This window comes from Scardinius erythrophthalmus (assembly GCF_964197995.2).
Source record: "Scardinius erythrophthalmus genome assembly, chromosome: 16".
NCBI classification, from domain to species: domain Eukaryota; kingdom Metazoa; phylum Chordata; class Actinopteri; order Cypriniformes; family Leuciscidae; genus Scardinius; species Scardinius erythrophthalmus.
This window is the reverse complement of record NC_138236.1, coordinates 17,309,068-17,333,975: the sequence shown is the minus strand read 5'-3', so window position 1 is coordinate 17,333,975 and position 24,908 is coordinate 17,309,068. Positions and strand designations below refer to the sequence as shown.

At 39.7% G+C, this 24,908-nt stretch overlaps 1 protein-coding gene across 3 annotated transcripts; it reads left to right on the top strand.

Moving 5' to 3' along the window:
• Nucleotides 1-1,208: 1,208 nt before the first annotated feature.
• Nucleotides 1,209-23,969, top strand: cblc (Cbl proto-oncogene C, E3 ubiquitin protein ligase). 3 transcript variants are annotated; one of them, XR_014031812.1, is made up of 12 exons: nucleotides 1,209-3,006; nucleotides 17,132-17,278; nucleotides 17,407-17,563; nucleotides 18,189-18,310; nucleotides 18,842-18,979; nucleotides 19,068-19,155; nucleotides 19,265-19,396; nucleotides 20,023-20,214; nucleotides 22,360-22,488; nucleotides 22,679-22,730; nucleotides 22,826-22,881; nucleotides 23,533-23,969. XR_014031812.1 is itself a non-coding variant. In XM_081388763.1 (12 exons), the coding sequence occupies exons 1-12, from the start codon at nucleotides 2,618-2,620 to the stop codon at nucleotides 23,691-23,693; spliced, it is 1,767 nt and encodes a 588-aa protein (XP_081244889.1). In that variant the 5' UTR covers nucleotides 1,209-2,617; the 3' UTR covers nucleotides 23,694-23,969. The 3 variants fall into 3 exon arrangements, 2 of the variants coding, with proteins under 2 accessions (XP_081244889.1, XP_081244888.1); XM_081388763.1 differs by having other exon boundaries at nucleotides 22,675-22,730; XM_081388762.1 differs by having other exon boundaries at nucleotides 22,360-22,506; nucleotides 22,675-22,730.
• Nucleotides 23,970-24,908: the final 939 nt, after the last annotated feature.

The following is a 24,908-nucleotide window of genomic DNA, read 5'->3' as shown; positions in this document are numbered from 1 at the left end:
TAACCTTAAATAATTAGATCTCATAGACAGTAGGCCTATATAGACATTTTTTAAGATGGGTTTACTAACATTATATGGGCTGACAGTGACTTTTTCCAGGACATGCTCCATTTATATGCGCCATAGCCTACATTACAACCATATTAGTCTTGAGAAGGGGAAAAAATATATATATTTGCATTTAAAGGGATATAGTATACCCAAAAATGAAAATTCTGTTATCATTTACTCCCCCTAAAGTTGTTCCAAACCTCTGTAAATGTCTTTATTTTGTTGAACATAAAGGACGATATTTTGGAGAATGTTTGTAACCAAGCAGATCTCGGGCCCTATTGACCATAGTATGTTTTGACCCTGGTAGTCAATGGGGCCCGAGATCTGTTTGGTTATCAACATCCTTCAAAATATATTTCTTTGTGTTCAGCAGAAAAAAATAAATGTATACAGGTTTGGAACAACTTGAGGGGGAGTAAATGATGGCAGAATGTTCATTTTTGGGTGAACTATACCTTTAAGTAGGCTACATATTCAGGATTATGCAGTCAATAGTAGGCTAAATCAGTTTGTTCATGCAAGTATTAATATGTATCATAGAGGGACCAAAATCGCCAAAGCTACCCATGAGTTAATTCAGAACACTAAAAGCATCTTGCACATTTTTCAAAAGCTGTCGGACTCTTGTCATTCATGTCATCTGGTTGATGATGAAATGCTGTGAAGCAGTGCCCTCTGCTGGTGTCTCTTTGCAACACACATAAGCGGCTACACATATCGTTTCAATTTGCTTAGGAGCTATATGGATTATGCAACGTAACAGGAAAAAAAAAAAAAAAAAATCACAAACAAATCCTTATGAAAAAGAATTGGTTGCCCGAATATAATAATATATATATATATATATAAATTCGGAGTAATGATTAGCTATTTAATAGGCTATGTATAATTCAGGGAAATCCTGACGAAAAAATAAAGGGACCCGAATATAAAAGTAAAAAAAAAAAAAATTAATAAAAACTAAAAAGGTCAAAGTTACACTTGGCATTGTCAGAGAAGCTTGTTATAAAATGTTTGTCCATTAGAGGGCCACAAAGAGCCAAATGTTTAAATCTTGAGAAAATGTGGGCTAATACTAGCTGTCCATATGAGATTAATATCTCAAAGTCTCTAAATCGTTTTTTTTTTTTTTTTTTTTTTTTTTTTTTATCTGTGTGAATGTGTTTAGTCTTTGATTATTATTTTTACTTTATGTAGTTTTATGTTATGTTATTCTAAAGGCATTGGCTATATTGAAGATATATTTAACAGCATAGCATGAAGAGTCATATTATCAATATGGTAGGCTATTAGTTTTAATGTTAATTCATCTATGTAATGTCAATGTAATTTTAAGGCCAGCCCTACAACAGCACAGAAACTCTATCTCTCCCTCTTTCTATAGTCTTTTGTTATGTGTTCAGGAAGTTGTACACACATGGTCTGTCCAATACGTCACAATTCAAACAGCGTCCCAACTGCACACAGCCCATGCAGCACAGCTCACTCACAGACACAAAAGAAAACAAACCTGTTTGTCTGCCTCTTAGCTACCCGGAAACTGATCAGAGAGAGAGAGAGAGAGAGGGAGAAAGAAAGAGAGGTGAATGTCTGCAGCTGATTTCCTGTCCTAAACCAATGTGAGTGTAAGTGCCTCTTCAAAATTTTGGACACAGAGATACATTCAGACAGACTGAGAGACACCGTATGGATGAGAGAGATAATGACTGGCAGTATGGGTGGAGTGACGGTGCAGGAGGCCGGTAGATCTGAGAGCAAAAAATGAGTAACTGAAGAATTCATGTTTTAGGGTTTCGTTTAGCTTGTTTGCAACATCTTTGTTACGGAGACCTGGCAAAAGGACACGTGAACTTTGGAGCGTTTTTTTTAAATGGAGCAATAGCATATTTTTTGAGGACGTATAGGCACCAACCTGTATACTTTTTGTAAGGTGTTGCAGGTGTGTTGTTTGAATAAGTGAGCTCTTCTTGTTCTGCTCATGAAGAATGTATCTTATGAAAGGCATCTGCCTTCACACTGGCAATGGTGACAAACATCTCTCATCACTTCTTCGCACTTGACCGGACCTGTGGACCTCGATATGGACAATACAAGATTTTTAAACTGGATTACTGAACAAAGTTTTGCTGTGGTAAGATGATAGTTGATTTTAGAAACCATCGCAATTACAGCCGCTTTTAAACTGCTGTTTCATCATTATATCATAATCAATGATAACAGGACAAAGAGTTACCAGGGAAGTGGTTTTCAGATAATACTCTTTTCATAAAAATAGATCTCTTTTCTGAGAATAATGGTGTAACCGTTTGATAAGTCATAGCCTCAGAGGTTTTCATCCTTTCATGCTAGCTCTGCTAAAAACGATGCTCTCCATAGACTCAACTAATCATCAATTGTTGTATCATGCATACAAAAGGACAACTGAATCAAATACACTTTAATTGTGCGAAGGAAGTAAGTACACTCAACACTATCTCAGACAACTGTTGATTCAGACACATGTCTGAACATTAACATAGGCTGACTAACACTCCACGTGTGGCTCATCGGATACATCTCATCTATGATGGCAACAGCTAGGCGTTCAGGACCTGCAGGCCGAAGTCAAATTCTTGACGCTCCTCAATCCATGTCTCAGTCCCCCACCAGTGCGGACCGCAAAGTTCTTGATAAAGTTTTCAAAAGACTGGAAAAACTGCATAAACTGAGTACCGACCCCAGGCTGGGTCTAAAAAACAGTCCGCCATACCTGCCCGAGCTGGTGTCGGAGACCGCCACCCTCCTGACAGAAGTATGGGCTCCTTACAGGGGGACAATGATGGCCGTGCCCCGATGGGACGAGGTTGATTATCTTAGGATCCATATTCGCCACTTGCTGGACAAGACAGATAGAGCTGTGCTGCTGTTTAAAGATGGCAAGGAGAAGATGTTTGAAGAAACATCAAGCTACAGGTAAGACAAAGCCAAGCAATTTGGAGGTCAGTTTTTAGACTTTGCTCACTGGTCACAATATGTGTGTTCTTCAGTTGTCCACATTCAAACATCTCAAAGACCATCAAAGTCGGCAAAATGATGTTAAAGGGGTCCTGTTATGTTTTTCTACTTTTTCAACTTTAGTTAGTGTGTAATGTTGCTGTTTGAGCATAAACAAGTAATAAAAACTCAGTGAGTGTTTTAGCGCAATTTTCTCACGTCATGGGATCACAACACTAAGAGATAGTAAATCTTTTCCTGGATTTTTTTTGTGCGTTCCCGAGATTAGACCTTCCTTAACATAATGCCGAAAACCCGAAGTCTCTAGGTGGTCTGGTTGAGGAGTAGATAGAAGTGCAAGATTGGTGCGCACAGACAGAACAGAAATCATGAGTTAACAATCGCAATTTTGTCCGGTGGAAAATTGCGCTAAAAAGAACTGCAAGGTTACAAAGCTCAAAGTCCACTCCAAAGGGAGATATTTTATTTAACATAATCCCCTTTTCAAGAAGTAGCCAACAACAAATTGAATTTGGACTACAATGCGATTTTTCTGGGCTTTGTGAAGTCACAATGTTACTCATTTAAATAATCCCACCCACAGAATACGCAAACAGGGGACGAGGCCTTGTTGAGCTACATTAGAGAAGACAGAGTTGTCGCAGTGTCAAGAGACACTGTTTTCTCCACAACATTTCCAAAACTCATTAGTTTGACCTTCCTAAGGCTGATGAACTTAGAGTAGTTAAAATTTATTTTAAACACTGTTCCTGAATATTAAAACCCAAAAGTTTAAATCTGTGCACTGCACATTTTACAGAGAACAGTTGGTTTTCTGTAGCGTTTGTAGGCTCTCGCTTTTGTAAGACGGTTCACCTCTCCTTAGGAAAATGAACCATAGTTTTGTGATCGATTACTGTTTCTATTACCTTGTAGTTTTCTGACAAATATCACGATTAAATGGTGGATAACATCGTATTTATAATGTATAATAAAATTACAAAAAAACATACCACTCAGACTGCAAAGACTGTGCATGAAATCCGTTCTGGACGATCCTCTTTTTTTCGTTAACATTTTCAGGGTCTGAATCACGCTTGAATTGGTTTGAAATTGACGCCATCGATTACATCGATTACATTACATTTGAGTAGAGCTCGCGGTTCTGAAGGGGCGTGACATTTCCCGAGCATGCGTTAAGCTCTGCCAATCACAACACACTGGGCCAGCTAACCAATCACAGCACATTTCATATTTCGGAAGGACGGGTTTAATCGAAATCAGCATGTTCGAGCCAGACTGGGGAGAGAGGTGCTGTAGGCTAATAATGTAAAATATGTGGAAAATAATGCGTTTTTTGAAAAGTATGATAACATAGTCTAGTACACCCCAAAAACAAAGTCAAGACTTCATAAAAGGGCATAACAGGACCCCTTTAAAAGTTCCAAAAACAGACAAAAAGTATATAAAAAGTAAAGCAGATTATTCCTGTTTGTTTTTGGTAGTTTAATCAAAATACTGTATGTACTTTAATATAGAATGGCAATTCAGTTTTTGTTATAGTTTTATATAGTTTGCAATAAAAAAATAAAGCATAAAATGCGGGAAATTCTTCTCTGATTAAACCTCTCAACATCTAATTTCAATAAACACTGTGTGTTTAAATCAGTCATCAAATAAAATGACCACATTCTTAATGTGAAATGTCTGCATACTTCAGAAGTACAATGCTTGGCAAAAATGTCCGCAAAAGAATGTAGCCTAAATAAATGCGTACATGTCCATACACGTATAAAGAGAGGGTCATGTGCTTCAGTTTTGCGAGGGTTGAAACTAATTTCCTAGTATACCTTACCAAAAACCTGACTGCAACAAAATTCAACCAAAGACTGCAGTCCCTATTTAGTCTTGACCAAGTTTCTGGTCTGCTGTGACTACTAATGATCAGTGTGTATAGTGCAGCATTATCATGTAAATTGAGGAAACTTCCCTCTAGCAATGGAAGCCAGCAGTTTAATGTTGTTTCAGCACTACAGTGGCCATTCTGTTTACTTCCTGACTTTTTCCTTTCTTCCTTCTTTTTTTAAGTTATGCATGGCAAAAAGAGAGAGTGAAATATAATCTTCTAATAATATATCAAGTTCAAATTTCAGTCTACTCTTCGTTTATCTTAAAGTAACAGTAACTAAATGGCTTGTTCGCAAGGTCTGCAAATAGTTTTCTCTTCTCTTCAGTGTGAAGTGAAATAACGAGACCTATAACCATAAACCCTAATGCTTGAAATAATTAATTGGTTTGAGGTAAACTTAAATATATATAAAATATGAGTATTTAGAACTTTCTTTTTCTTTTGAGTTCACAAAACTGACACATAATCTGAATTGTTTAATTGTTTTGAGTTTTATGAACATGTTTCTTTTAATTTATACAAACTTTCATTTAACTGAAACTGGGCTTGGATTTCTATTTCCCAGCATGTTTGGCCATGACACTCGAAAATGAGAGTAAATGCAAAAAAAAGTGTTTAATGTTTTGCTATGCTCATTTAGAAAACTTTCTGTTATGTGTTTTTTTTGGGGGGGGGGGCAAGTGCACAAGCTTGGTTTGAGAACAATATTATATATTGCCGTACTCATTCAGAAATTGCTATGCTATGCTAATGCTGTCATCGTGTTGCCAATAACCAGGTTAGCATTTTCTGAATTAGCTTTAGTTAAAGCTAGCCAAGTTTCCATTACTAAAAATATTTAAGTTGAGATTACAAGATGTTTTAAGTTATGAATTAGCTTACGCAAATATTTCAAGTACAAAATAAAATTCTGCCAGTTCTGCTTAGGGCCTACTTAAATTAACTTAAACAATTTTATATAACTGATTACCACAATTGTTTTTGAGTTTTGCCAACTTATACGAGTTTCCAGTGCAACAGAAGACGTCTTGCTTGACCTACAAATTAATAAATCTTTCACACAGCATGTCACAACTAGAAATTTAGCGTAGAAAAACACAATCTAAAAGGAAACTGTGCCACTGTGCCATGCAGCAGAACCTGATTTCACCAAGTGCAACATGTTCAACATTCCTATCAACTAATCAGACCTGAAACAAGTTTACAGTTTATGTCAAGTTTAGTCTTACAACTATTTAGGTGCTTCTACTTCAGTGTTATTCACCTGTCATCTCCCTCTGATTTTAGGGATAACTATGGTTAGGGTAAGGTTTAGGGGTTTGAAATACGTTGAAGAAGGAACGCGTCTAACTCGGCAAAAGCAGGATGTGAAATACACACTGTGCATAATGCATACTTTAAATACACACACACACACACACACACACACACACACACACACACACACACACACACACACACACACACACACACACACACACACACACACACACACACACACACACACACACACACACATTGATTATGACACAAATGTTTAACATGTTTCATAAATAGATACAGTAGTTCACACCCCATTTCTCAAAGCATGCTAATTAATTTGACTCATTCACTATTAAAGGGAACGAAATCACCACACAAACCTATTACAGTACATGTGGGTAAATTTAGCTAATTTCACCTAGTTTGTGACTGCTTGACAATGCTGAAACTATGCCAACATGGTTGGTGGACAGGACAGTATGTGTGGTGGAAACTTTAAGAACATGACTGAAGGAAAGTTCAACCCTAAGAAGAGGTGCACTGAGTGCTTTGTGGCTAAGCTAGAGATAAAAGTAGAAAGTAAGTGGTCATATTGTCTGAGTGGAAAAATCGGTTGCATACAAGCCATGGTTGGCCAGTTTAAGACCCAGGCCAGAGCGTTTATGCATATGCATTTCAACACACTAAGCCACATTATCCACAGTCAAACCGAAATAGCCTCAATGAATGTCAATTACAAGTAGATTTATTATTTAAAGATACTGTCTAATCATTATTATACTACAACGAAAAGTTTACAAAACTTAATAAATATAATAAATTATAGTTTTAGAAACTATAATCGACTTTCTTCAAACATTATACAGCAGGTAACCTAACCCTAACCTAACCCTTTTGGACAAAAAAAGTATAACAGATGAAGGGTGCCGATCTATGCTGTGCTGTGTAGAGGATGCTGACGTTACCATGACAACCTCTTTGATCAATTAGTAATGGAAAATTCTGTCACCATTCTCACCACACACACTCAGGACAGGATGTATCAAAGTACTACTTCCTGTTTCTAGTGTTGAGCTGATGACAGTTTTTTTTTTTTTTTTTGGTGTTTGTTTGTGCATGTCGACACTTGTCGACATGATTATATGACATATCAACCAACAATCATCATATCTGCAAAAATTAGTAAATAAGCACCACAGCTCTCCTGTGCAATTAGTAGCCTATTTATGTCAACCTTATATACAGAAAAATGTGTTTTACCATGTGCAACACACTAAATATTTGTGTTCATATTTATTTATTTATTGGCAACACTTTATATTAACTTTCATTAATAAATCATTAATAAATCATTAACAAAAATTATATAATATAATGCTTTTTATTAATAAACAAATTAATTTAATTTGTAATTTTAAAGGGCACCTATTATGCAAAATTCACTTTTACATGGTGTTTGAGCAAAACCACCCTAGAATGATTAAAATCCACCCAGTGTTTTTTTTACAATCTCAATAAATCATAAGCACTGTCTCAGAATGAGCTGTTCTCAGATTCGGCGCAATGTGACGTAGAATTGAGCAGCCCCCTCCCACGACTGTTGAGCATAGACCCGCCCTGAGTGAGCTGGACACAGAGTCCGCCATTGGTCGACGCTTGAGCAGCTGTAGACAAGAATGTCTCCTAAGCGATTGAGGTGTGTTGTTGATGGATGTAAGAATGAGCATAGCAGTCTTCATTTACTCCTGTTGTTACTCAAGGATGGATCTGTACTGTTTGCGATCAAGCTTACACTCTGCGGAGCAAGACTAACGTGACTGAACACGGAAGAAATGAAAGTGCGAGCGCGCTTTTATGACAGCTCTTCGAGTCATTTTACGGATATAAGGTTTGCCAGTTTATTTAGCACCCACTGAAAAGGTGTATATATTTGTTTTCTGTTAGTTGTAACGAGTGTTTTGTGTACTTCGCTGTGTATGTTGTTGATAATGAAAGGGAGAGAGAGAGAGAAAGAGAGAGTTTATGGATAAGACTTTAAAGGTGCATTGCGCAAGTCTCTGAGTTTTTGCAGAACTATGCCCCCTTCTGGTGACACGCGAAACTGCAACCTGAAACTGAAACTGCAAACGTGGAGTTTGCGTTGGGGTTTGGGATGAACTAGAAGCCGGTCTCTTTGAATCCATCTTCTACTTTTGCCAAAGTCGCTTGAGTTGTCTTCGCTGATGCGGATAATGGCGGCGAATACACAAACCTGCCAGACATAGCCAGGTGAGCGTGAACGCGCATGACGTCACGCCCAGTCGATTCCGTCCCGAATCCCTCTTATTTATTTTACTGTACAGGATTATAGAGGCAATCGCAGAGATCATAGAAGGGCTCATTCAGCCCATCAGGCAATTGTTTAGGCATGTATGGGTTAGAAAAACGGGTATTTTTAACATGAAAAGTTGCTTAATGCACCTTTAATGCGCACTTCTTATACTGTGTTTATTCAGCTCTTACAGAGATTCTCTGGAGTAAAACTAACGCTCATCTTTTATGTGATGTACAATAAACTTCACTGAACTCGTCAGTATATTTTGGTCATCATTCGGACAGGTTTTGCTACAGCAGGCTTGTATTAGTGGATAAAAGCAGATGAGAAATAAGTTATAACCATAATTAAACTAAATTATACCTGTTCTATGTCCATACAGCATATATTCTCTGGCTCTGTGGGCATTATTGTCCGACTCCGAGACTCCGAGTCGAAATGAACACGCAACTGAGAGTTTCTGTTCTGATATTATCAGATGAGATTGTCCTGACTGAAACGCGAGCTCGTGAGGCTCCTCAACCTGTGCCGGCAGCAGCAGTTAATTTGCATTTAAAGGGCACACCCTAAAACAGCGCGTTTTTCTGAGCTCCAAAAAATTAAAATTTAAACATGCTGTAAAAAATGATCTGTTGGGTATTTTGAGCTAAAACTTCACATACATACTCTGGGGACATCAGAGACTTATTTTACATCTTGTGAAAAGAGTCATAATAGGTGCCCTTTAAGCACTTCACACACTATTCATGTTAACATAATATTCATTAACTTATAACCATAGTCTCTATATGTCATACATTGGGTCTTCTTTTGTTGTGGTGTGTATTTTTATTTTTTTATTTGACAAATAATTTATTAATTATTAATCATTTTATTAATCATTTATTAATTATTTGTTCATGTTTTTGCAGTACCCGATTTGTAAATGTTTACAAATGTTTACTAAGCATTTAGTACCTATATGGGCATTGCATTTTTAGCTACTGTAACAACGTTTATGTAAAGCATTAAGTTTAGCTAAATGCTTGCTAAAGACATAACACCACATAATTGTAATTTGGGTGCAAAACATGTTTTATTGCCTCAACACTTAGTATACTATATCCTTAAACAGGATATTCCTTGAATCATTCATCAACAGGAGAAAACAAATATATATTTTTTCAAGAAAATACTTGTTCATTTATCAAAACAATAATATTGTCACATTGTCAGTTCTGTCTTTCTCCGCCCCCTGCCTGTATGTTTCCATGGTTACCGATTTTATTTGAGTTTCAGTTCAGGTGTGCTCCATTTATTAGTTTATTATTTTATTAGTTCCTATGTTTGCTGTCTTGTGCTTCTTTCAGTTCTTTGTCAGTTCTACGTTGCTGTCAGGATGAATTAAAGAGGATTCAGTAGCGAGTGTGAAAACAACAGTATGTATTAAAGGGGACCTATTATGTCCCTTTTCACAAGATGTAAAATAAGTCTCTGATGTCCCCAGAGTGTGTATGTGAAGTTTTAGCTCAAAATACCCAACAGAATTTTATTTCCAGCACGTTTAAATCATCATTTTTTGGGTCTGTGAAAAACGCACTGTTTTAGTGCTTCTCCTTTAATGCTAATGAGCTGCTGGTTCACGGCACAGGGGGCGGAGCCTAAGAAGAGCCAGAACAGGGAAGATGATAATAATAAAACAAACAGTCACAGTAATGGTGTTCATTTCGACCATAAAAATGCCTACAGAGTCAGAGAATATATGCTGTATGGAGTTGGAACAGGTATAGTTTAGTTTAATTACGATTATAACCTATTTGGCATTGCTTGTATACACTATTAATGCAAGCCTGCTGTAGGACTCCGTCTGACGATCTGAATTGTCTGAATGATGACACAAAATATACTGATGAGTTTAATAAAGTTTACTGTATGTCACACAAAAGATGAAGCATCAGTTTTTCTTCAGAAAATCACTGTTAGAGCTGAGTAAACAGTATAAGAAGTGCATAAGTAATTTACATAAATTTCTGTAGAGTTGAGGGAGCATTTTCTTTGAAAACAAAATGAATCCACCTCGTCTTCAGTGGCTGGCAGATTTCAAGAGTAAATAGAGAGAGCTATGTGAATGAATACATCCAGCTACAACACCTTCAACGCTTGGGAGATGCTTCGACGCTTCTCGTGAGTGCATTGCTGCAGCAATGGCGGATGTGTACAACTGGCAGTGAACTCGATCAGGGCGGGTCTAAGTTATAACGGTATGTCAGTCAACACTCGTGGACGGGGCCTGTGGCTTTAGTGATGTCACTAAAGCCACATTCTGAAAACAGGTCGTTTGGAGAGACTGCTTATGATTTATGGGGATAAAAAAAAAAGGAGTGAGTGGATTTTTATCACTGTAGGGTGGTTGTGTACACACACTGCTAACACACATTTATGTCCAAACACCATACAAAAGTGAATTTTGCATAATAGGTCCCCTTAAAGGAGATAATCAGAATAGATGGCGTGGGTCAGATAAACAGAGGTGCCCGGGAACAGTCTCTCTTGGCAGCGCAGGGATGCGAATGGGCATCCCAATCCTCCGTAGACAACAAGGAAGAACGACTAGGAAGACAAAATTCATTCAGACATGAAACACAGGGACCACTGAGACAACCAAGACCAGGACACGAACACTGGGAACTCCAAACGATCTGACAAACACAAGGCGAATGACAAGGACATTAAATAGCAGGGCTGATCAGCCGCAGCTGGCGCTAACGATCTGATCAGCGGCAATCAAAGGCCACACCCACACACACACACAGAGAGAGAAAGAGTCAGTGAATTCATGAACCGTGACAGTACCCCTCCACCCAGGAGCACTTACCCGTTGACTGTAATCATCAATAAGGGAATGATCCATAATGTCCCTAGCAGGAACCCAACTTCTCTCCTCTGGAACGTAACCTTCCCAGTCCACCAGGTACAGAAATCCACGTCCCCTCCGTCTCGAGTCCAGAATCCGATTGACCGAATAAGTTGGTTCCCCGTTTACGAGTCGTGGTGGGGGGGTGGGGGTGGGGATTAATATGGGAATGAAACACTGGCTTTAATTTGGAGACATGAAAGACAGGATGAATTCTCCTGTACGCAGGAGGGATTTTGAGGCGAACTGTCACCAGCCTTAGGACTTTGGTGATAGTGAACGGGCCGATGAGTTTGGGAGTTAACTTGTTACATACGGAGCGAAGAGGAATATTCTTGGATGAAAGCCACACCTTTTGACCTATGACGTAAACAGGAGGTTTCGACCGGTGGCGATCGGCCTGAGCCTTAGTGCGCGCTCGCACCTGGAAGAGATTCTCACGGGCTCTGCTCTCCGTGTGGCGGCACCTCTGGAAGAAGGCATGAGCTGAGGGGACTGCGACTTCGGATTCCAGATTCAGAAAAATAGGTGGCTGGTAGCCTAAGCTACACTCAAAAGGAGAGAGGCCGGTGGACGATACTGGTAATGAGTTATGTGCATACTCAACCCATGAAAGTTGCTGGCTCCAGGAGGAAGAATTCTTGGATACCAAACTCTCAGTTGCGGCAAGTCTTGGTTGGCCCTTTCATTTTGGCCATTGCTCTGGGGATGAAACCCAGAAGACAGACTGACACTCGCCCCCAGTAATCTGAAACTCTCTCCAGAATTTGGACACAAATTGGCGCCCCCTGTCGTAAACCACATCCATCGGGAGGCCATGTCTGCGAAAGACATGATCTATGACAGCCACTGCTGTCTCCTTGGCAGATGGTAATTTAGGCAAGGGGATAAAATGAGCCGCCTTCGAGAACTGGTCCACTATGGTCAAAACGACCGTCTTGCCCTGGGAGGGCGGTGACAAAATCGAGTGCTAAATGGGACCAGGGTCTCGAAGGGACCGACAGCGTTTGGAGTAACCCATTCGGGGGTCGGTTGGAAGTCTTACTGCAAGAACAAACCGAACAGGACAAAACAAAAGCCTGAATGTCACGAGCCATTATTGGCCACCAGAATCGTTGCTTAACCAAAAAGCTGGTCCGGTTTACTCCTGGTTGACACGCCACGTTGGAACAATGACCCAACCGAATAACATCGGACCGTAATTCCTCCGGCACAAACAAACGGCTGAAATTATGAATAAAACGTCAGTAAATATTGGTGAACCCCAGAAACCTTTGTAGGGCCTTACGGGAATCTGGGTATGGCCAGTCCACCACAGCCTTAATCTTGTCTGGCCAATCCACCACAGCCTTAATCTTGTCTGGGTACATGCGCACTCCCTCGGATGAGACAATGTAACCTAAGAAAGGAACAGACTGTGCATGAAAAGCGAATTTCTCCGCCTTGACAAAAAGCCCATTCTCTAGCAGCCTCTGGAGCACTCTCCTGACGTGCTGAACATGTTCCTGGAGAGATGAAGAAACTATCAATATGTCATCCAGGTAGAAATATATGAACTGGTCAGTCATGTCTCTCAGCACGTCATTAACGAGTGCTTGAAAAGCCGCGGGGAGTTTGACAGGCCAAAAGGCACAACCAAATATTCAAAGTGCCCCCTGGGGGTAATAAACGTGGTTTTCCACTCATCCCCCTCCCTTATGCGAACCAAATGATAAGCGTTACGCAGGTCCAATTTTGTGAAGACAGATGCTTCCTGCAACCGCTCGAAGGCCAAAGACATCAACGGCAAAGAATAAGTATTCTTTACTGTGATGTTGTTCAACCCTCGGTGGTCAATACATGGTCGCAGGGAACCATCCTTTTCCACGAAAAAGAACCCCGCCCCAGCAGGAGAAGAGGAAGGATGAATGAGCCCGGCTGCTAAAGAATCAGAAATGTATTTCTTCATGGCCTCCCTTTCTAGAGTGGAAAGCGAGTATAACTTGCCCTTAAGCGGAGAAGTATCTGGTAGAAAAAACAGAGATTCTAATTATTGGACAAAAAACTTCCTCACGTAATAACCTAGAATACTGTCTAACACTTGATGGCTGCTCTGTCAAGTCTTCGTCGTCGGTTAGGAACCTGGGTGTGCTCTTTGATACCAATCTTTCATTTGAAAGTCACGTGTCTAGTATCTGTAAAACCACATTTTTCCATCTTAAAATATATCTAAATTACGTCATATGCTCTCATTGACAAATGCGGAACAATTAGTTCATGCATTCATTACATCAAGGCTAAATTATTGTAATGCTATTACAATACAAACTACAACTGGTCCAAAACACATCAGCTAAAGGTCTTACAAGAACCAGGAAGTATGACCATATTAGCCCCGTTCTGTCAACACTGCATTGGCTCCCTATTAAACATAGTATACATTTTTAAATATTGCTGATTACTTACAAAGCACTAAATGGTTTAGCTCGGCAGTACTTGAGCAAGCTCTTAATGCATTATAGTCCTTCACGTCTATTGTGATCTCAACATTCCGGCCAGTTGATAATACCTAGAATATCAAAATCGACTGCTAGTGGTAGATCTTTTTCCTATTTAGCACCAAAACTTTGGGACAGTCTTCCTAACATTGTCCGAGAAACAGACACACTCTGTCAGTTAAAATCTAGACTAAAAAAACACATCTCTTTGAACTAGCATACACATAACACATTATAGACTTCTATAATTCAATGTTAGGCTGCATAGATTAGGTCAGCCAGAACCGGAAACACTTCCCATAAATCCTGAAGAATGGCGTCTTTGCTAATATTAGTCTCTCTGTTTATCCCGAGGTTTACCGCAGTCCGCCAGATCCAGGCCGTATCCAGATCTGATGAAGGACCTGCGCCTGGACACGGCAACAACGCAGTCCTGAAGTGTCAACTAGTCTCTCCCCTGTGAAGGCCTTCTTCCCTTCCCTTTACCTCTGTACAGATAAAATGTTGTCGGGATAATTCCGGTTCACATGGCTACGCGGAAGCGATAAAAATTCTGTATTATAAATTTTAAGGCCTGACAAGTAGTTTGTTGAGGGTTGGTTTGTAAAGAAGGACAACATGCCTGTGCTCATATATATTCAAACGCGCATACTAAAGTGCCATCAGCGTTCTCACCGGTTCACGTTTTTAAAGTTTGCCCAGAGAGAACTTAAGGGTTTTCTGTTAGAAAGGTGTCGTGTTGCAGCCCCTAAGTTAATAACTAATGATCGTTGCGACAGAAGTGAATCAATCAAAACTAACTTTAGCTGGACAACAACTTTATTCTAGAGCTGCTGTAAAGCCAAAACAATCTCTGTTACTTTAATTTCCTATTATCAATGTAAAGCTGCTTTGAAACAATCTATGTTGTTAAAAGCGCTATATAAATGAAATTGACTTGACTTGACTTGACTAGTACATCTATAGCACAGTCATAGGGACGATGCGGAGGAAGAGAAGCAGCCCGGGACTTACTGAACACTTCCTTCAGGTTGAGGTACTCCTCGGGCACGTTTGACAAAATCACAGACTCATGCTGCAACACAGAACAAGACACAGACGAACAGGCAGACACAAGACTAGAGCCATAGCACTGATTGCTCCAGGCCGAAATGGAGCTATGGCCCCAGTCAACCCTGGGATTGTGCTGCACCAACCAGGGATGACCTAGGACGATGGGGACCAGCGGAGAGTCCATGAGCATAAAGGACAACTCCTCCATGTGGTTCCTTGATGTGATGAGGGTTATGAGAACGGTGGTGAATGATATGTCAGGAAGTTGTTGTCTGTTAAGTGCACTGACAGAAATCCTGGCAGTGAGGGGAATGATAGGGATCTGAAGGTTGTGTGCTAGTGTTTGGTCCATGAAGTTACCTTCAGTTCCTGAATCCAACAAGGCCTGGCAGTGGTGAAACTGGGTTTCCCATTGCAGTCTTACTGGGAGGAGAGTCGAAGATGAGGATTTCTCTATGGAAAGTCCGCTCAACAGTAGCCTCAGCTCTACTGCCGGGCTTGGTCTTTTACCGGTCAGTTCATCAGAAAGTGCCCGGCTCCACCGCAGTAAAGGTAAAGTCCCTTCATTCTCCGCCGTTCTCTCTCCTCCCGTTCTCTCTCCTCCGGAAAGCCGAGCTCTACCCACCTGCATGGATTCGTGCTCCATGGCGGGGCTGACCGTATTACTGACGCTGGACCTGGAATACTCGGGGTTCTCGGAAACCAAAGTCTGGCATGCTCGCTGCTCCCATCGCTGTAGTCATGCGTCCACACGCAGTGCCAGTTCAATAAGTCCGTCGAGATCTGTGGGGAGTTCCAGTGTGAAGATTTCCTTCTGAATAAGGTCAGCCAACCCATGCAGGAACATGTCCCACTGCGCCTCCTTGTTCCATTTGCACTCTGCTGCCAATGTCTGAAACTCGATGGAATAGTCAGAGACGGGCCTGTTATCCTGGCGCAGATCGGCGAGCAGACGGGCTGCCTCGTGCCCCGCTACCATGCGATCAAAGACCTGCCTCATCTCCTCGGAGAGAACGCTTGGAACGAGGAACAGGACGGATGTTGGTTCTCCCACACTCCCGTTCCCCATTGAGCCATGCGCCCTGACAGCAATGTCATAACCAATGCCACCTTAGACAGTTCCGTGGAAAACGTCAGGGGTGAAGAGAAAAGAACAACGAACATTTGGTTAGAAATGCTCTACAGAAGTTAGGCTCTCCAGAGTATGCTTCAGGAGTGGGTGGGCACGGCTCATGCTGATGATTGCTGTTTGGTGGAGTGGGAGGAACGGACAGTGGGGACAACCCAATCCTCCGTAGACAACGAGGAAGAACGACCAGGGATGTGTTCCCGAAAGCATCGTTAGCCAACTATGGTCGCAAGTTCCCTCGTTACCAATAGAGTTCAATGGACATTGCGGTAAACTTGCGACCATAGTTGGCCAACGATGCTTTCGGGAAACGAACCCCAGGAAGACAAAATTCGTTATCCAGACACGAAACACAGGGACCACTGAGACAACCAAGACCAGGACACGAACACCGGGAACTCCAAACGAGCTGACAAACACAATGCGAATGACAAGGACATTAAATAGCAGTGCTGATCAGCGCAGCTGGCGCTAACGATCTGATCAGCGGCCACACACACACACGGAGAGAGAAAGAGTCAGTGAATTCATGAACTGTGACAGTTTGTTTTTGAATAAAGCTGCTGCATTTAGATCCTGTTTCATCTCTTTTGCAACCATTTTGTAACAGTAATATAAACTGTACAAAGACTTTAACCTACCCGTACCACCAAACCTGACCCTAACCTTACCCGTATCCCACCTCAATAGCAGCTAAAGTGTTTTGTATTTTGATCATGAACACAAAGTACATTGTACCTAACAATCTTTTTTTTTGACGCAAGTACATAGTAGTTAAAGACAGCTATAAAGTGGGACCAGTCATTCTTATATTGTTAAATTTACTGTTGAAAATACCAAACGCCTTTTTGCATTTGTACATTTGTGAATGTGAAAAAAGAGCATTAGGTAATATGAAGTTCAATTACACTTATAGATTTTCAAGAAGTGCATGATCAAATGAATTGAAAGAGTATTGACATTTGTAAGCATTTGATCGGTTAATCAATCAACATTTATTAATGAAAGTTATTATAAAGTTTTACCTATTTTTTAATCTTATGTTTTAATTTGCTTTATCTTTCAGGAGAAATCTTACTAAGTTGTCACTTCTGTTCAGCCACATGTTGAATGAACTACGAAATATGTTTCCTGGGGGACGATTTCAGGGTGATACTTATAGGGTTACAAAGACAGAGGCCAAAGATTTCTGGAGGAAGGCTTTTGGACACAAGTATGACAAAAATAATTGATTGAATGTGTATTAAAGACTTTTAAACCATATGCATCCATTTTTGGACAATCACCCCCCCCCCCCCATTTCTCTCACACTCTCTCTCTCACTCTCTCTCTATCATTCAGGTGTATAGTGCAATGGAACATTTTTAAACAGCAGCTGAGGAGGGTTCATTACTTCGAAGAGGGAATGGAGTCCATGGCTTTGAAGTCCACAGTTGATCTCACTTGTAACGATCACATATCCATCTTTGAGTTTGATATTTTCACCAGGCTTTTTCAGGTATCCTAAGCTTGAGAACTTCTAAGGATAATAACAGGCACATTCCGTGAATAGTTTGTTGTGAGACTTATTAGATATGTTTGATAAACTAAATCCTAAAAAATAAATCTGGCATGAAAAGTAGATAATTTCAACCACATCAAATGTCCATTTTGGCCTGTTTGACCATTTGGCTGTGATTTTGATCTTCATGGGTTTATCTAACAATTAAAATTATGCAAAAGTCTTGTCATTTACATAAAATATTATATTGATATTAGTTTTACTGTAGTAAAAAAAAATTAACTCATTTTAATGACCAAAAACAATATTTATATCTTTGTTACACATTCAAATTATTTACAAATTCCTTAAAAAAAACTAACATTATTTGGACCCTTTCTACAACATTTTATTACTCAAATTGATTTGTGAAGCTCCAATTTTATCTATTTAATTTTGATATATATTTTATGTTTAATCCAAAATGGGAAAACCCCATAGAAATTGAATAGAAAACAAAACAGTTTATAAAAATATATTTATAATAAAAAGTTTGTTTGTATTTTGGTCCTTTGTCATTTTCTTCATCATGTTGTAATCACTTCAAAACAAAAAGCTATTTAATCTTGTATTCTCCCTTTAGCCCTGGTCAACTCTGTTAAGGAACTGGAATCATTTAGCTGTAACTCACCCTGGATACATGGCGTTTCTCACCTACGACCAGGTCAGGGTCCGACTGGAGCACTATAGACATCGTCCTGGCAGGTGAGACATGCAGCAGACAAGTATTTATTATAGGATGCTTATATACACTGTAAAAAAATTGATGTAGTTTTGCAGCTGTTTGCCAGTAACTTACTGTAGATTTAGATTTATGTTATTTACTGGCAACAGTTTGTTAAAAGTTAAATGAACATTAAACATTAACAAGTCTTTGTCTTTAAAGAATAAAATTATAAAATAACAATCTAATGCAAAGCATTCTGGGAACCAGAAATCTTCATAAACCTTTTTCTGTTTTTTTCCTTCAGATTTTGGTTCCCAGAATGCTTTGCATGAGGATGTTATTTTAGTTTTATTCTGTAAAGATAAAGACTTGTTAATGTTTAATGTTCATTTAATTTTGAACAAATTGTTGCCAGTAAATAACATCAATTTAAATCTACAGTAAGTTACTGGCAAGTAGCTGCCAGTAATACTGTAATTTCTACAGATTTTTCTAACAGTGTAGGTTTAACGTTAGACTTAGTATGGTTTAGATCTAATCTCTTACTGGCTCTCTCTGTGCATCCACAGCTACATCTTTCGTCTCAGTTGCACACAAATGGGTCAGTGGGCGATTGGTCATGTGACCAGTGATGGCAGCATTGTGCAAACCATTCCCCAGAATACACCTCTCTACCAAGCACTCATACAAGGTTTCAGGGAGGGCTGGTGTGTATTATTTTAGGAAAAAAATTACACACTGAAATTAAAGCTGTCACCATAATGCTAACATAACCTGAAATACTTCCATCTGCAGCTACTTATACCCTGATGGGCGCGACGTGAACCCTGACCTCACCAGCCTGTGCAGTCCGGCTCACAAGGGTCGAGTCAAAGTCACAGAGGTAACTGAGAGTTAATAAATGAGAGTTTCAAATTTATGCAAGTCCATTTTGTCTCTAATGCAAGATGGACTTTTTTTGTCTCCTTCATTTGTTCACTTTCTCTCTTCAGGAGCAGTATGAATTATACTGTGAGATTGGCAGCACATTTCAACTCTGCAAAATCTGCACAGAACGAGACAAGGACACTCGCATTCAGCCATGCGGGCATCTGCTGTGTCAGCCTTGCTTGACTGGCTGGCAGGTAAATTATATTCTTATTGTGCTCAAACCTTTACATCTCCCATTACCACTTGGATTCACACTCATGAGCAATTATGGTGAGGTAACACCCAAAAACCCACAATCACCGGCTACATGATAACATGATTGTGGTTCGTCTTGTTGACATTAAAAACATTAAAAATAGAACTCCTTGGAGTATAATTCTTTTAATATCAATAGACCATTAAGATAAACTGATAATTAAAGTCATTCAGAAAGCAGTACTGCATGAATTATAGTGTTTGCCACAGCGTCATGCAGCATGACCTGACTTTTTGGCTCAAGCTTCCTGCCTGTGTTTGATCAAGCATGTGTGCGTGTGTGACTGATTTTCCACTTCTCTCAAGTTCACAGTCACACATCATTGCATGGTGAGATAACATTTACCTTAGAGAATGAGAGGATGTGATGCATTTCTGCAGCTCTAGAATATATGTTACACATTCAAAGAGTAGTGCAACTCATTCTCGTAAGATGCCAAGATATAAGCTTTCTTGTGGTATGATGTTTTTGGTAACTAAGACTAGAGTCCATAGTTTTGGTGCTTTATGCATTAGATAAGTGAAATTGAGTTTCGAAAGTAGTGTCACTCCCTCTAAAATGCAGAAGTCAGATGGACACACATGCCCCTACTGCCGCTGTGATATCAGAGGCACGGAGTCCATCCTCATTGAGCCCTACCTGCCAGTGAGAGACAGGAGGCCAGAGGGGAATGAGGAAGATGATGAAGATGAAGATGAGGAGGAGGATCATGAGGATGTGGAGCTGGTAATGAAAAAACTGGCTTGTATGAAAAAGGTGAGAGTGCATAATTGTGGCATCAGGAAACTTGGTTGCCAACATGAAACCCACAATCAAGTTCATTGAATATTATCATTGAATATTATCAAACGCTTGCACACCTCACATTGTAGACCTCACACTGTCATTTCAATCAAAATGCACTTACATTAAACAAACAGGTACTCTAATTATATAAATATACAGCAGTGTAATGGCTATGGTGATTCAACTAGAAATCCACAGTAGACTATCAAAATGAATATCCATTTTCATACATTTTTTGATGCCTAAAGTTACACTCATCGGCCACTTTATTATAGGTACAACTTGCTAGTATCAGGTTGGACCCCCATTTTCCTTCAGAACTGACTTAATTCTTCATGGCATAGATTCAACAAAGTTCTTGGAAACATTCCTCAGAGATTTTGGTCCATATTGACATGATAGCATCACACAGCTGCTGCAGATTTGTCAGCTGTAAATCCATGATGTGAATCTCCCATTCCACCACACCCTAAAGGTGCTCTATTGGATTGAGATCTTGTGACTGTGGAGGCCATTTGAGTATAGTGAACTCACTGTCATGTTCAAGAAACCAGTTTGAGATGATTTGAGGTTTGTGACATGCTGGAAGTAGCCATCAGAAGATGGGTACACTGTGGTCATAAAGGGATGAAGATGGTCAGAAACAATACTCAGGTTGGCTGTGGCGTTTAATCAATGCTCAATTGGTACTAAGGGGCCCAAAGTGTGCCAAGAAAATACCCTCACACTATTACACCACCACCAGAAGCCTGAACCGTTGATACAAGGCAGGATAGATCCATGTTGTCTATGCCAAATTCTGACACTATCTATCTGCAACTTCAGAAATCAAGACTCATCAGATCATGCAACTTTTGTCCAATTTTCTATTGCCCAATTTTGGTGAGCCTGTGTGGATTGTAGCCTTGGTTTCCTGTTCTTAGCTGACAGTGGCACTGGTGTGTCGTCTGTTGCTGTAGCCCATCTGCTTCAAGTTCTGAAGTGTTGTGCGTTCAGAGATGCTCTTCTGCAGACCTCAGTGGTAACGAATGGTTATTTGAGTTTCTGTTGCCTTTCTATCAGCTTGAACCAGCCTGCCCATTCTCCTCTGACCTCTGGCATCAACAAGGCAATTTTGCCCACAGAACTGCCACTCACTGGATATTTTCTCTTTTTCTGACCATTCTCTATACACCCTAGAGATGGTTGGGCGTGAAATCCCAGTAGATCAGCAGTTTCTGAAATAATCAGACCAGCCCGTCTGGTACCAATAACCTTGCCATGTTCAAAGTCACTTAAATCACCTTTCTTCCCCATTCTGATGCTCAGTTTGAACTTGACTCAGATTGTCTTGACCATAAGTGCATCTCAAATAGGCTCCTTAGCTCCTGAGCTCGTAAATCAGTATATTGTGTATGAATCCGGGCACTAGTAAGGACCCTGGCTCACTACACATTGGGACAGTGATTACTCAATTTCCTATCTGTCTAGTGATGTGTGTTAGGTTTTTGCGGTACATTGTGGGATTTTTTAGGGAGTGAACATTCCACTTCACTGTTTTTTTTTTTTGTTTTTTACGATTGAGACAGCCCTTATAATGGCCAATTCCCTGATCAGTGCCCTGATACTGAACTAGGGAGCTGATTGAGTCGCACCCCATGACTATATGCCTAAATGCAATGAGTTGTTACCATGTGATTGGCTGATGTGCGTTAATGAACAGCTGAACAGGTGTACCTAATAAAGTGGCTGGTGAGTGTACACATTTTATTTTATTTTAACATTTTATTTTGATTAATTCATAATATAAGACAAATAATATAGAATTAGAAAATCTGGCATTTATTGGTTAGTGGCCATGATATACAAATATTGACTTATTCCTAATTGCTAGAATTCTATCGGTACAACCATAGACCCATTTATCAAGCATTCTCAAGTTTGTGTTCTGATATTTGTCAGTAATTCCAAAATGTATTGTATCATATATCAAGTTGCTTTGCTAAGAAAATGTCTGCTAAGACAATAAATGCAAATGTAAAGTGTAGGTTTATCTACTTTCCCGAGTCTGTGCATTTTTTTAATTTACTTCGACTTTAATGGTTGGTTAATCTCATTCCTCTCTCGCTATTACAGATATCACAGGAGGAGTATCAAGTTCCCCGTTCCAGTCAGTTACCTCCTCCCCTTCCTCCCAAAAGAAATTCACTTTCCCCGTGTCCCTCTCCCAAACCACCCTCCAGATCCTTTGGCACAGGCACACGGGTCAGTCAGTCTAGTTTGGTGGGTTGTCTGTCTGTCCGTCAACATGTTGTTTTTAAACCACTTTATGGTTGGTATCCAAATTATGAAATGAATGTTACTTTTGTTAAGTGCATGATCCTCGGTAGTTAGTAAGTGAATTCAAACTTACTGTTATCATGAAAATCAGTTGTTATGTTTTCTCCCCAGAAAGTCAAACACAATTCCTGGTCAGAAAACATGCTAAGACAAACTTCCACAGATAGGTAAGAAAATATAGGTTACATGGGTAATATCCAATATTAAAAGAATGGGATTAATTTTACTCCTCCTTTCCATTCCCCATTCCAACCGGATTCAGAAGCGAGGAACTTTTGGAAGACTTCCGTCCCTCCTCTTTGCCATGTGGTAGACACAGTGGGTACCATAACTAACCTTGATTCGCCTCTGTATGCTATCATAACCATAGATATCATATAAAGGCTAGATGGCTCGTCCGCGCTGCTGGCCAATGGAGCTTGACATCCGCACACGGCGGCCATCTTACGACAGGGTGCTCGCTCACTCATAACATGGTGCATGTACTTTTAAATAACCATAACTTGCTCAATTTTCTACCGATTTTCAAACGGTTTGGTTTGTTATAAACGTCAGAGATGTAGCTATTATACTGCATACATATGAATAATTATGTTCAAAATGTTTAAGCATTCAGAATTATAGCCACGTTAATAACGTTTGTAAGAAACCAAACCGTTTGTAAATCCGTCCAGATTTCAGCGAGATAAGAGGATTTGTGTGCGTGCTGCTCACTCACCTTAATTCACAGAGCCCTGTCCTAAGATGGCCGCCGGTGATGCCGGAAGTGACTCCGCCTTGAGCCATCTAGCCTTTATATGATATCTATGATCATAACTGTGATCATTTTTTAAGCCTGAGAATACTTCACGTTTTCTTGAACATGACAACCACATTTGATGTTGTTGTACTGACACCTGGTGGCGGGACTTGAAGTTACATAGAGTATAAGCCATTTCTGATGAAAAAATATTACCCTTTCTCTCTTAGAAGGGGTGCCCTGGGAAGGGCCTTCAGAAACTGTTAAAAGGAAGAGGAGAGGGATAAGAAGGGACAGGGAAGAAGAAGAGAGTGAGAGAGGTGTGGTGGATTCAGCATCTCTCTCAGGAAGACACTGTCATGGGGAGACCCAAGAAAACACTTCATCCTGATGGCAAAGTTTAATCTTAGACTTCAGACTGTAAAATATATTAGCAAGACAAAGCAATCGTGCGATATCATCAACACTGGACAACCAAAATTATTCAAAGGACTTAATATTTACCAGATTAAGAATGTTAGCTTGATTGATCTTTCCACTGACAACGCAGAAAACACATCTTAATGCTCACAGATTTTAAGACATTTTAAATCCTACCTCATGCCAACTAAATGTTTAGCGAAAAGGCACTGTTTTAATAGATTGCATTGAATAAAGAATTTAAGATAAAACAAAAACCAGACTTTTTTTCTATTTTTATCTTCTTTTGCCGACAAATCTGTCTCACTCAAACCACCTGCCAAGCTGGAATTTACATTTCAATAAAAATAGTGTTTTTCCAAGGCTGGTTAGTTCATCTTCAGAACACAAATGAAGATCTTTTTGATGAAATCTGAGAGATTTCTGTCCCCCCATTGACAACTACGCAAGTAACTATCGCTTTGATGCTTCAGAAAGTTCATAAAGCGACAGAAGATTTTTTTTTTTTTTTTTGTGAAAACCCTTTAACCCTGTATGGCATGACTTTTTGTTTTTTTTGGGGGGAAAAAAATCTTTCACCCCATTTTTTGGGAGCTTGGGGGTCCCTGATAATAAATCCATCATAAAATGTCACACACGTACGTTACTTTGCTGACTGACCCCTGATCTCCTAACTGTCTCTCAAACCTGATTCAGGGATCCACTCTTCCTGACTCTCCTCAAGCTCACTGTCCTCACTCTCAGAAGGAATGACCCTAACCATGTTCCTTTCACCCATAAAATGTTCTTGTGTCCATTTCCTGCAAGTATCAGTAGATTGCAAAAACATTTACTATTGATGCGTTCAAGTCATGTCAGAAAGATTGTAATTACGAGTTGAATGCACATGAACATCTCCACAAAAGTCGTAATTATGAGTGGGAAGCAATGGTGGAAGAAAACAGTTTTCAATCATGATTAATTTAATTCTGAATTCCGACAGTACAATTTAGTTTGTGTAGCCTACATATTATGTGTACTGTTAATGAAGAAGAGAGATAAAGTTTGCCAGAAAACACTACTCATTTAGCCAGTTTATGAGCTGATAGGCATGAGTGACCAAACTACATTTCCCATCACTCTCTGTGGCAGTATTATAATAATAATATTAATACTAACAACAACAACAACAACAATGAAACATAAA

Bases quoted from the DNA above. Each gene is read 5' to 3' on its own strand.
- cblc (XM_081388762.1), top strand. From the start codon at position 2,618: ATGATGGCAACAGCTAGGCGTTCAGGACCTGCAGGCCGAAGTCAAATT. The intron at 22,507-22,674 runs GTGGGTTGTCTG...TTTTCTCCCCAG, and splicing joins GGGTCAGTCAGTCTAGTTTG to AAAGTCAAACACAATTCCTG. The intron at 22,731-22,825 runs GTAAGAAAATAT...AACCGGATTCAG, and splicing joins AGACAAACTTCCACAGATAG to AAGCGAGGAACTTTTGGAAG.